General features: G+C 40.4%; 1 protein-coding gene across 5 annotated transcripts in view; it reads right to left on the reverse strand.

Annotated features, from left to right (window-relative positions):
• CNKSR2 (connector enhancer of kinase suppressor of Ras 2) overlaps positions 1-13,590 on the reverse strand; it is a 422,316-nt gene that overhangs the window by 207,259 nt on the left and 201,467 nt on the right. For 3 of the 5 annotated variants that reach the window (XM_056558612.1, XM_056558611.1, XM_056558616.1), the window contains exons 10-11: positions 8,845-8,991; positions 5,587-5,631 (exon numbers count right to left, since the gene is read on the reverse strand). The exons of 1 other annotated variant lie outside the window; for it this stretch is intronic. In XM_056558612.1, coding sequence (XP_056414587.1) covers positions 5,587-5,631; positions 8,845-8,991 — 192 coding nt within the window. The remainder of the gene's footprint in view (positions 1-5,586; positions 5,632-8,844; positions 8,992-13,590) is intronic. One more of the 5 variants, XM_056558614.1, reaches the window with a different exon arrangement.

Genomic DNA, 13,590 nt, shown 5'->3' on the forward strand with positions numbered 1-13,590 from the left:
GGTATAGTTGGAGTGCACATGCACTAAATTTATTATATATAGGCCATGTGATAAATATGGGGCAAGTACACCTTTTTTTTTTTTTTTTTTTATATTCCGTGCGAAGAGGAGTAATAACGGAGCATACACACCACAACTGTAATGCAAGCAGGTACTTCTTTATTTCAGAACTCTCAGATTTACAAGGACATCATAGGGGTTAGCAGTCATAGGGGGCGACGGTCCGTATCGTGCAGTTGCGCTTCGTCAGGCCCCCTGGCGGTATGAGGGCAAATTTTTTGGCTGTGATCTGTACTTTTTATTGATACCATATTTGCTAATATAAAACTTTTCATAAATTTTTTATGAATATTTTTGGGAATAAAATGTTATAAAAAAGCAGCTATTTTGGACTTTTTTATGTCCACGCCGTTCACCGTACGGTATCATTAACATTTTATTTTAATAGTTTGGATATTTACGCACACGGCGATACCAAATATGTACATAAACTATTTTTTTTTACACTTTTTGGGGGTGAAATTGGGAAAATGGGACAATTTATTTTATTGGGGGAGGGGTTTTTTCTAATTTTTTTAAACTTTTTTTTACTTTAAACTTTAATAGTCCCCATAGGGGACTATTTATAGCAATCATTTAATTGCTAATACTGTTCAGTGCCATGTATAGGACATAGCACTGATCAGTATTATCGGTCATTTTCTGCTCTGGTCTGCTCGATCGCAGACCAGAGCAGAAGACCCATGGAAGGCAGCGGAGGCAGGTAAGGGGACATCTGTCTGCCATTCTGGATGATTGGATCGCCGCGGCAACACTGTGGGCGATCCAATCATCCATTTAAGTGACCACGATTCTGCAGATGCCGTGATCTGTATTGATCATGGCATCTGAGGGGTTAATGGCGGACATCCGTTCTATAAGCAGCATGGCCCTGCGTGTATGACCCGAGCATTGATCCAATGCTCGCGGTTATGCATAGGACGTAAATATATGTCCTGGTGCGTTAAGTAACAGCTCACCAGGAAGACCATTTACGTATGGCGTCGTTAAGGGGTTACATTTTTTTTTTTTATAAATCTCTTATCACTGCAAAGTGAAAAAGCAAACCTGTGGACATCAGTCGGAATAGCAAATGTCACGTATGGGGTGAAAAAAAAAAAGCGCCCAGTTTTTGTGCAGCTGCAACAAAATTATCTCTTAAGCCTCGATAAATGTCCCCCAATATCTTAAAGGGAATCAGAAAATAAACTATTATTTAAAAGTTTAAATAAAAGTTTAAAATAGTATAAAAGTTGTCATATGAATCACATGCTTTAAAAAATTTTGGGGGGATTTGTTATCTAATTTTCCATTTTGCTATCTAGATTATAAAATAATTCTGTAATCTTGTAGTTTACAGTCTGGCTACTAAGTCTAATAATAAGTTAAGATTTCTTGTTTCCTACAGATCACTTTCCAGCACTGTTGCCCTTATGATCACAAACAGGAATACAATAAAAAGTGACATGTATATGGATAAAAGAAAATCGACCACCATTCACAAGCTCTTAGATCAGCCTCTCCTTTCCTAAGGAATGACCTATGCACAGGTCACAGAGAATGCCCAGAAAATGATCCCATTCCTGTCAATAAAGGTATGGGCCAGTATATTTTGTCTATGTACATGTGCGTCTCTCTACATCATGCCTCTAAATGATGTTAAAAACAGTTCAGGCAAGTTGGCAGCTCTCCATAAAAATATCCTTAAAATTAAATAGAAACATTACAAACAGAAAATCCAATCCAACATTACAAACAGAAACCAATTAGAAAAAAAAGAACTAATTCCAGACTGGCTTGTATATTTTCTCTGTAAGTATTTTAATATTATTTAATACAGCCCAGTTGGAGCAAATCAATAAAAAGGACACAGTAGGTCAATCCCAATAAAACAGGGGCATCTTCAGGGGAGAAACAGTCAGGGAGCAAGTAATCAAAGCCCTACTACTGATATGAGACAATAAAAAGGAAGTAGCAAATAATGCCAAACAATGTAGGACCACACTAACTGTGTTTCTTAAAGTCCAGTTGTGTTACCCACAATAGCACAACGGCTGGGGTAGAACAACAATTACAATTGAATGAATCAATGTCTATATCCCATTTAATCATATGGCTATAGAGCAAACTCCCAGGGTAAGAAGGGCACTAAATGTTGTGTACAACTCATTTCTAGTTCATTTCTATTGCCTTGGAGGTAAATGATACCTGGTTGTGTTCTACCTTATCTACATCACAATTAGTTCCTTAATAATAACATTTATGGTAAGAGAAAAAAAGGCATATAACTTATTGTTTATAAAGAAAAGAAAGTAATAGGTTACTGCGAGATTTCCTGTGCAAGGTCCTTCGCTCTCTGTGCTGGACACCTTTCAATACAACATGAGGGCACTGTAAAGCTGGCCATACACATAAGATAATGATTAGCTAAAATGGCCAATTACAGTGATTTTGGTAGCCAGCTGAAAAAAAAACTAAGTATATGGCAATATCACAGTTTTATTTTTATTTTTTTGCCAGACAGTTTAGTGTGGCATATTGCCGACAAGACTTTGATGGAACATGTTGTGACCAATTAAAGTTCTATTGGTATGGCCAGCTAAAGGCAATCTATCAGCTGCAATTCACATTCCAAACTGCTTCTATTGCTAGTTAGCTGTTAGGGAAAGGAAACACACAACTCCTTTATATATTTTTCTGTGCTTTTATTCCTCAGTGCAAAGAGTCAAAGAAGCATTCCCAAGCCCCTGAAGTGCTGAGGGTTAGAATGCTTCCTTGTTCCCCCTCCCATCCCTGTCCCTGATTCATTGACAGTGTAGTGGAAGCCGAGCCCTGTTTCCAAAATTCACACCTGCACACAGCTTGTATGCACAGATAGGGACATTATTTGGAGGCTGAGCCATGAATGTCAATCAAGCAAGGACAGGGAGGAGAGGAGAAGCAAGAAGGTGTCCTAATCCTCAGAACTTCAAACGCTTGGAAACGCCTCTTTGATTCTTTAAACTAGAGAATATAAGCATTTCCTACTTTATAGAAGCACATACAGATATGACACATGTGTCTCCTTGGCTTAAAGGGGTACTCCGCTGGAAAACATTTTTTTTTTAATCAACTGGTGCCAGAATGTTAACCAGATTTCTAAATTACTTCTATTAAAAAAATCTTAATCCTTCCAGTACTTATTAGCTGCTGAATACTACAGAGGAAATTCTTTTCTTTTTTGAAACACAGAGCTCTCTGCTGACATCATGATCACAGTGCTCTCTGCTGACACATCTGTCCATTTTAAGAACTGTCCAGCGTAGGAGAAAGTCCCAATAGAAAACATATGCTGCTCTGGACAGTTCCTAAAATGGACAGAGATGTCAGCAGAGAGCACTGTGTTCCAAAAAGAAAATCATTTCCTCTGTAATATTCAGCAGCTAATAAATACTGGAAGGATTAAGATTTTTTTAATAGTAATTTACCAATCTGTTTAACTTTCTGACACCAGTTGATTAAAAAAAATAAAAAAAAAGTTTTCCACCGGAGTATCCCTTTAAACAGATTTAGTTACTTCTATTTAAAGTTACTTCTATTTAAAAATCGTAATCCTTCCAGCACTTATCAGCTGCTATATGCTCCACAGGAAGTTCTTTTCTTTTTGAATTTCCTTTCTGTCTGACCACAGTGCTCTCTGCTGACATATTTGTCCATTTTAGGAACTGTCCAGAGTAGAAGCAAATCAGCATAGCACACCTATCCTACTCTGGACAGTTCCTGACATGGACAGAGGTGTCAGTAGAGAGCAATGTTGTCAGACAGAAAGGAAACAAAAAAAGAAAATAACTTCCTGTGGGGCATACAGCAGCTCATAATAACTGGAAGGATTGAGATTTTTTTTAAATAGAAGTAATTTACAAATATGTTTAACTTCCTTGCACCAGTTGATTTAAATAAAAAAAAAATTCCCCAGCGGACTAACCCTTTAACAGCTACAATGCAGTGTCAGCAGTTTGGAAGGAGAATTGTAGCTGAAAGATTCCCTTTAACACTTTGGCAGACTGCCGTCACAAACAGGTTTTTATGTTTTTAGAGGAGTTAGTGTTTCAGGACAGGTTTTAGACAGATCGCAAGCTTGTTTGTCATATTTCTTTTCCTAAATTGGAATATAACAATGAAGGAAGAAATAAAGGGCAAAATTCATAAAAGCATCTGTAACAACAAGAAGATAAAGAGATCGGTACACTCACCCTCTGGATACTGAAATAAAGCTACATTCTTTTAATCCAAACATTTAAAATCAAACATTTCTGAGGAGCAGAGGGAACATCCGGGCAGGAGTGTCTCACCGGGCGGGCGACAGAGGCTGTTTACCACACAGCGGCGCATCATCAGGCCCATTGGTCACCAATGGGCCTGATGATGAGCCGCTCTACGTAAAACAGCCACTGTCGCCCACCCAGTGAGACACTCCTGCCTGGATGCTCCCTCTGCTCCTCAGAAATGTTGGATTTTAATAGTTTGTATTAGGGATCGACTGCTATTGATTTTTTAGGGCCGATACCGATAATATGTGAACTTTGAGGCCGATAGCGGATAATTTATACCGATATTCCGGTACAAGTTATCGGCTATTACCCCCCTACGGCCCCGCAAAAGCTGCTGCAGATCAATGATTTAAAGTGGGCGCTTTAGATCATTGAACTGCAGAGGCTTTTGTGGGGCCAGAGACCGCCGCCGCCACCTCTCCCCCTGCCTGGGGTCCTCCCTAGTCCAGCCACCGCCGCTGCCCCATTGCCTCCCCCATCCCTGGTTTTATAATTACCTGTTCCCGTGGTCCGCGCTACTTCTGGCTCCGGTGGCGTCCTGAGCTGTCACTGTGTGCACTGACGGTGACGTTGCATTGAGGACATCACTTATCATTGCACAGTGCAGCGCACAGCAATAGCGCAGGATGCCGCAGGAGCCAGAAGTAGCGCGGACCCCGGGAACAGGTAATTATAAAACCGGGGATGGGGGAGGCAATGCGGCGGCGGCGGTCTTGGGGCGGGGCATTATCAGCAAGGTAATTGCCGATACCGATAATGTAAAAAATCATGAATATTGGCCGATAATATCGGCCAAACCGATAATCGGACGATCCCTAGTTTGTATACATGAAATAAATTAAGATTCTTTTAATCCAGAGGGTGATGCACTGATCTCTTTATCTTCTTGTTGTTACTATATGGACTGTGCATATCGAGTCGCACCACTAGGAATTGTTTATAGCCGCTGATTCATCACACCAGTAGCTGTCTGATTTTGGACTGTGCCGTTATTTCTATCCTCTATAGCCATAAAAGCATCAGTCCATATTTAAAATCCTATGGATTTAAAATGTATCACCCTAATAAATGTTAGGTATGCATTGAATTACAGAAGTAGTGAAGTTCTGAAATAATTAGGGCTATTTCATATATATATATATATAAAAAAAAACACCTCTCTCTTCCATCGACAACGAAAGAGAAAATACTAATAATACCGTAAAAACTACAATTCTAGTAACATAAAATTGCTTACTGATATACGTGTCCAGGAATAAGTTTTCATTTCATCATCATACCACTAAAAAAATAAGATGACACTTATTATCATTCCATTTTATTATCAATCAAACAAGCAGCAGAAGCTTCAGCCATCAAATCAATCTAAGAAGTAATGTGACGGTGGAATTAAAATACAATGGCAGCAATTTTAATGATCTTCTCAAGCAGCAGGACTATCCATTGCCCAAGCATGCCACAATATTCCATGACAGACAAAATGCAGCTTATCATAAAATCATCGACAGCAGTGCATTCTCAGCAAAGACCCCATAAAACTATTCTGTTCCCCTGCCCACCATCATACAGAATGGTCAGTGAGAAGCACAGGCAAAGACACACATGCTCATTTCCAGTATATACTGCGCTAATGAGAATTGAGATTATTTTCTATTATGGCAAATGAACTTGTAAATGGCCAAGCAATGAACAAGAGCACATCTATTGCACAACAAGCCGTGCTCGATGTAAGCCGCTTGAATGAATTACATTAGAAAGGATACCTACATACACTAAATTAAGGGGGGAATATCCAAATTCAAATAAATAATTCAAAACACACATTATGTCTGCTACATGGGCTCAGATACTTGGGGGGGGGGGGGGGGGGACCTGTTCAGAGGGAAAGTTTCTGAGTAGCCCATAGCAACCAATCACATTGCTACTTTCAAATGATCCAATTGGTTGCTATGAGCAACTTTTCCTCTGGACAGGTTTTGGTGTCTGGTTACATATTACATTATAATTTGTGAAGGTTTCCCAAATACTGTATGTCATTTATTTACACATATTTCTGTGATGAAAATATGTACCTCTGAAGAAAAAAAATTTCAAATCCCCTGGTGCCAAAAATAAATAAATAAATAAATAAAATAAAAAATTTGCGCACAGGACAAAATAGAGCCTAGTATTCTTCTTTAAAGGGGTTGTGCGCTGCCCTAATTTTTGGAGCTCCGCTCACAGCGCCTGGAAGTTCATTGCTCCGAACGCTGGGTGCGGGTTTCCGTGTTCGCAGCCACCGGGCGTGACGTCACGCCCGCCCCCTCTACCAAAGTCTATGGGAAGGGGGCGTGACAGCGGTCGCGCCCCCTTCCCATAGACTTTCATTGAGGGGGCGGGCGAGACGTCCTGAGGGGCCAGGTGTGACATCACGCCCGGCGACTGCGAACACGGAAGCCCGTACACAGCGTTCGGAGTAATGAACTTCCGGACGCTGTGAGCTGAGCTCCGAAAGTCAGGGCAGCGCACAACCCCTTTAACCATTTTCATAATTGCTGTTGTTTTAATTCACTTTGTATTATACACATGTATGTAAATACTGATTACTGACATCATCTCTGGGGTGGATATAAGGTGAAGTACAGCAATAGGTGGAGTCTGATGAACCACACCGGTGTGAAACAGCTGTAACTCCTATCCCTTATCGTCCAGCACTTTCTGCTTTTCAGGCATTTACAATAAAGAACTGTTTTATACCACACAGAGGGTGAGTGCCATGAACTTTCCCTACTATGTATATTCCATACCATAAAACATGGTTTACCAATCTGTGTCACTTCTGGCACCAGTTGATTTGAAACATTTTTACAGCTATAAAAAGTGTTATGTCTACTGCAGGGCTGAAGAGGGGGTGGGTATTTTACAGAGACTATTATCCCCCCCCCCCACCCCCGCCCCCACAAAAGTATTCCTTTAAAGTGTCCCTGTTATTTAAAAAATAAATACATTTTGCCATCTAGTGGATAGAGATATAGGGGGAGATTTATCAAACCTGTGCTGAGGAAAACTTGCCCAGTTGCCCATAGTAACCAATCAGATTGCTTCTTTAATTTTTAACAGGCCTTTTCAAAAATGAAAGAAGCGAGCCGATTGGTTGCTATGGGCAACTCAGCAACTTTTCCTCTGGACAGGTTTTGATAAATCTCCCCCCATAGAGATTCTAAGAGTGAGGCACAAAACCTTGTGCTTCTCCCTGCTCATTCAGACCAATCAACATTTTTGACATTGCTCTGTGACATGTCAAAAGTTTTTTTTTAACGACAAGGACACTTAAGGCTGTTCTCACACTGCATTGTCAGAGGTATATATCAGAAAGATTCCGTGGCATATACCTGTAATTTACACTAATAGTGGAACCTACCATACATAGGACCCCACATATTTTTATTATTTATTTATTACTGTATACTGATCTATGGAATAGCACAGCAGACAGCACTATTTCATACAACAAGCACAGTCTTATATTACTTTAGCCTCTGTAGGGTAATGAGTCTATGAATTAGTTTACCCTCTATGCTAGGAGCATTTCAGGTGCATATGGAAAATAGAGGCACTGATAATGCAGTGATAAATACTATATTTCTGAGCTCAGCGCCAACAGATCATGTTTTGAAGATATCAAATCGAGAGAATGCCTATTGTTGTGTTAGGGTAGGGTCACACATACTGCACTCGCAGCATATTTCACTCTGCAGACGCACGTCGACATGTGATCCAGTCTCCAGACCTTACTGCACACACAGGGCTGTGGCCATGTGTGTCTGCTCGTAGCAGATCCACAGTGTATTTCCCGCAGCGTGAAATACACTGAGAATGGGGTATGTGTGACCCAACCCTTAAATGGGATATTTACCCTAAAGTTATGCACTATATGATGTATCCACCTTTGCCTTAATGTCCATAACTATAGGTTAAATATTAAATTTAACCCAACACCTATGTCTTTTCTAAGGATATTCAGAAAACATGGCCTGTCAGGCAAGAGAATAAAAGGCAAGGGTTAGTAAATCTGTGCTTCTCTAGCTCTTTTGCAGTCAACAATTACATATTGTAAAGAACCACATGTTCTATATCATTTAAAGGGGTACTCCACTGCCCTAGCGTTCAGAACATTTTTTTCCGAATGCTGGGTGCGGTGGTCGTGACATCATGGACATGCCCCTCGTGACGTCATGTCACACCCCCTCAATGCAAGTCTATGGGAGGGGCGTGGCTGTATCATCACAAACCCCACAGCCCGCACCCAGTGGAGTACCCCTTTAAGTGTAAAATTAATACTTATTACAGCTTGATGATTCTGCAGAATGTTATCCTAATGTAACTCATCACGTCAGTATGCTACTATCAAGAAATTTGGTCCCCGCTTATATTTAGGGTACAGTTTCCCTTTAAAGCATTCCAGATATTTTTTGTCTAAAATGATGGCGAATGACTTGTGATTTAGCTTAATTACCTGCAGAGCAAGGGGTTTCCATCTCATATTTTTCAGTAAAGCTGGTGCTGAGGTAAGCATGCTCTGAGGTCGCTTTTTCAAAGTTAAGATAACACCACTCGGGTCCTCTCGTAGTGCATTCACCAAATTTTTCAACTGCCACCCCACCTGGTAACCAGCAAAATTATTACAATATAAATGAAGCACAATATAAAGAGTGCATTGATCCCAGTTACATAAAAGGAGATACAGCTAGCAACATGGAAGATTTTGGCAACTATACCCAAGATACGAACTCAGATACTGAAGTTCATCCAAAAGTCAACATCCAAAAGAAAAAACTTATGTTGTCAATAACCATTAATTTAAAACCTGTAACATGTTGCATTACATTATGTATCTCTTGCGACAATTTCTAATCTACAGCTGTTGGTGGAAAGGAGCAACAGGAAAACGTCAAATATGTCAGCTTAATATTAGTTAATGTATTAAGCTAAACTTGTGTAATACATTTTAGAAGTTTTAACGCATTAGATGCTTTCTCAAATATAATGATGTAGCTTTCACTTGGTGTATATAAGATTAAACGTCATTCTTGAATAACAATCTGGATCTTGCTTGTGTTTTTTCTTTAGAAGATAGCTAACGTTTTACAGGAAAGGCTGATCTAGACATCCAAAATAAATTATTCACCAAAGCAATAAATAAAATAAGATTTGATATTTGGTGATAATTTTATAATTTATCAAAAGAGCATATATCATGACAAAGTGTTTTTGATCACAGCTGTTACTAGTACTATAAACTTGACAATACCTACAAATGAAAACTCAAAGGGCTTTCTAAAAATATAAAAAAATTATTAAAAAAGGACTAACCATTTTACTTTGACAGTCCAAGTGATAAATTCAAATAACACGTAAACACTATTAAATGAATCATAACATGTCATAAATGGCAAGGGAAAAAAAACATTTAAGGAAATAAAATTTTTTTTTATGCCTGGACCTTTAAAGATTGGAAAGGACGTTCTGCTTTTGTACCATTAAGGCATAAACTAATACCATCACCAATCTGGTTTACTTCTTTTACCAGGGAATTTGACACAAAAGTTTATCAATCTGTTTGTACAGAAGATCTACAGTATGTGAAACTGACCAAACACGATACCTTTGGATTTTTTTTACACTTTTTTTTTCCTGAATGCAAAATAAAGCAAATAATAAAAAAAAAAAAAAAAAAAAAAAAAAATCATCCCATCATTTACTCTGAGAAAGATAAGTGCATAAGACAGATTCTATGTGCTATGTTCTTTAAATTCTCTCCCGATATTTCAATAACTTGCCAGTCCAACACCAATAATTACCATGTATGCAATTTACTTCAAGGATCAAAAGACAAATAAGGAATTATACATAGAAGACTTTGCATTGAAGACTTTGCTATGGCCATGAGAATTGGCAGAAGCCTTCAAAGTCATTAGTTTAAATGAACTTTTGACCACAGGAGAAAACATCGATAAACTCATCTTCTCCTATTACAACTTATCTTTTTGTTTTGCTCAGTCATCACAGGATTTAAGCCTGAAACAGTCCACTTAATGAGCAAACCAATAAGTCTCCGTTTCAGTGCAGACACACTTATTTTATCAGGTCTCTAGTAATTGTCAACTCCATGAAACATTCAGTAGTATGCTGAATCACAATGCCAATACCTTTACTTCATTTAAAAACTACTAAAAAGAAGTTAAAGCAAACTATCCACAAAATCCTTCAATAGAAACATCTCTCTTCAAGAAAACTCAATGGGCATTTATCAAAAGACGGGCAAGAAAAAAGTGTAGGCATTGATCATGGAAGTCAACCAGATTGCTGCTCTTATCTGCAAAATTATTTGAAAAATCAAAGCAGATTGTGAATGGGCAACTCCTCCACTGTTCTATTGCATAACTTTTGCTAAAATGCCATTTTCACTGTTAAACAGGACCTTAAAATATTTAAATGGGCACTGTCAGTTTCATAAACTTTATATATGTTGTACATCTTGGCAAAATATTAAACTTTCTAATATACTTCACAAGAAAATTTTATTTCCTTTTTATAGAAAGCATGGCTTATAAAATCATGTCTTTGTTTAAAGGAGAACTCCGGAATATAAAAATTGTCGCCCATAGTGCCGGCAGTAAAAAAAGTAAAGATGTACATACCTTCCTCCGCTCCCCAGGGGCCTTCGGTAACCGGCTCCGGCCTCCGCCGTGATCCTCTTCCTGGTTGCTGGTGGTCGAAGAGTCTTACTGCGGTCAGCCAATCACCGACCGCAGTGAAGTCCCGACTCAGCCGGCGATAGGCTGAGCGGCAGTGTGACATTTTCGGCCCTGTCCGCAGGTGCCAGTGTAGTGAAGAATTTTGTGTCCTGAAGCGTTTTCATACTGCCGTTCAGCCTATCGCCGGCCAAGTCTGACTTTGCTGAGCGCAGTATGATTCATCCGACCACCGGCAACCAGGAAGTGGATCACGGCGGAGACCGGAGTCGGTTACAGGAGGCCCCGGGGGAGCGGAGGAAGGTATGTACATTTTTATTTTTTTTTACTGCCGGCACTATGGGCGACAATTTTTATATTCCAGAGTTCTCCTTTAAGCTGAAGCACAGGCATGGACAAAGTGAGGGTGGGCTAGCACTCCTCTGTGCTCTCTCCTGTCTGATAATACTTCTCTGTTCTCTCTCCTGTTTGATAGTACTCCTCTGTGCTCTCTCCTGTCTGATAGGACTCCTATGTGCTCTCTCCTATCTGATAGCACTCCTCTGTGCTCTCTCCTATCTGATGGGACTCCTCTGTGCTCTCTCCTGTCTGATACTACTCCTATGTGCTCTATCCTGTCTAACAAAACTCATCTTTGCTCTTTCCTGTCCTATCAGACAGGAGAGAGCACAGAGGAGTACTCTCAGACAGGAGAGATCACAGAGGAGTGCTATCAGACAGGATAGAGAGCAGAGATGAGTACTATCAGACAGAGCAGTGAGGAGTGCTATCACAGAGTAGTATTATCAGACAGGAGAGAGCACAGAGAAGTATTATCAGACAGGAGAGAGCAAATAGTAGTACTATCAGACAGGAGAGAGCACAGATGAGCACTATCCGACAGGAGAGAGCACAGAGAAGTTCTATCAGACATGAGATAGCACAGAGGAGTGCTATCACACAGGGGAGAGAACAGAGGAGTACTATCAGACAGTGGAGAGCACAAGGGAGTGCTATCAGACAGGAGAGAGCACATAGGAGTACTATCAGACAGGAGAGAGCACAGAGGAGTACTGTCAGACAGAAGCCCAGAGGAGTACTCTCAGACAGGAGAGATCACAGGGGAGTGCTATCAGACAGGACAGAGAGCAGAGATGAGTACTATCAGACAGAAGAGAGCACAGAGGAGTGCTAGCACAGAGTATTATCAGACAGGAGAGCGCACAGAGGAGTGCTATCAGACAAGGAGAGAGAGCAGAGAGGAGTCCTTTCAGACAGGAGAGCAGAGAGGAGTCCTTTAAGACAGGAGAGAGCACAGAGGAGTCCTATCAGACAGGAGAGAGCACAGAGGAGTCCTATCAGACAGGAGAGAGCACAGAGGAGTGCTATCATACAGGAGAGAGCACATACGAGTGGTATCATACAGGAGAGAGCACAGAGGAGTGCTATCATACAGGAGAGAGCACAGAGGAGTGCTATCATACAGGAGAGAGCACAGAGGAGTACTATGGTGCAGGAGAGAGCACAGAGGAGTCCTATCAGACAGAAGAGAGCACAGAGAAGTGCTATCAGACAGGGGAGAGCACAGATGAGTCCTATCAGACAGGAAAGGGCACAGAAGAATCCTATCAGACAGAGAACAGAGGAGTACTATCAGGCAAGGAAGAGCACAGAGGAGTATTATTGGACAGGAGAGAGCACAGAGAAGTATTATCAGACAGGAGAGAGCACAGAGGAGTACTTTGAGACAGGAGAGAGCACAGAGAAGTACTATCAGACAGGAGAGAGCACAGAGGAGTGCTATCACACAGGGGAGAGAACAGAGGAGTCCTATCAGACAGGAGAGAACAGAGGAGTAATATCAGACAGGAGAGAACAGAGGAGTACTATCAGACAGGAGAGAACAGAGGAGTACTATCAGACAATGGAGAGCTCAGGGGAGTGCTATCAGACAGGAGAGAGCACAGGGGAGTGCTATCAGACAGCAGAGAGCACAGAGGAGTGCTATCAGACAGGAGAAAGCACAGGAAAGTGCTAGCTCACCCTCACTTACAGAACTTTGTCCATGCCTGTGCTTCAGCCATTATTTTATAAGCCAGGATTTCTTTAAAAAGGAAATAACATTTTCTTATTTAGTATAGTAGAAAGGTTAATGTACAACACACAAAAACTTTTTATACCTGACAGTGCCCATTTAAGAGTATTTTCCACCATTAAAGAAATTATTACCCTAAGAGGTTCATAAAGAGGGCACTATTACTGTGTTAGGGACTATTTTTATGTAGGAGGTTGCAATTAATGAAAGACGATTATTCTCCTTATTCAACATAAAAAATCTGCTAGATATGCCAGACAAGCTGCCAAGCCGTTACACCGCCACGTGCTACTAACATAATGTCCAACATCATGTCCAACACTCATCAAGGAAATAGCGGAGAACACGACGTAACAAGATCACTGAGGCAAGTAATACAGTGGTCACGTAATTGTTCACCATGTCATTGCTGCAGAAAAGGTAAAAAAAAGAC

Source organism: Hyla sarda, chromosome 2 (genome assembly GCF_029499605.1).
Source record: "Hyla sarda isolate aHylSar1 chromosome 2, aHylSar1.hap1, whole genome shotgun sequence".
Classification (NCBI taxonomy): domain Eukaryota; kingdom Metazoa; phylum Chordata; class Amphibia; order Anura; family Hylidae; genus Hyla; species Hyla sarda.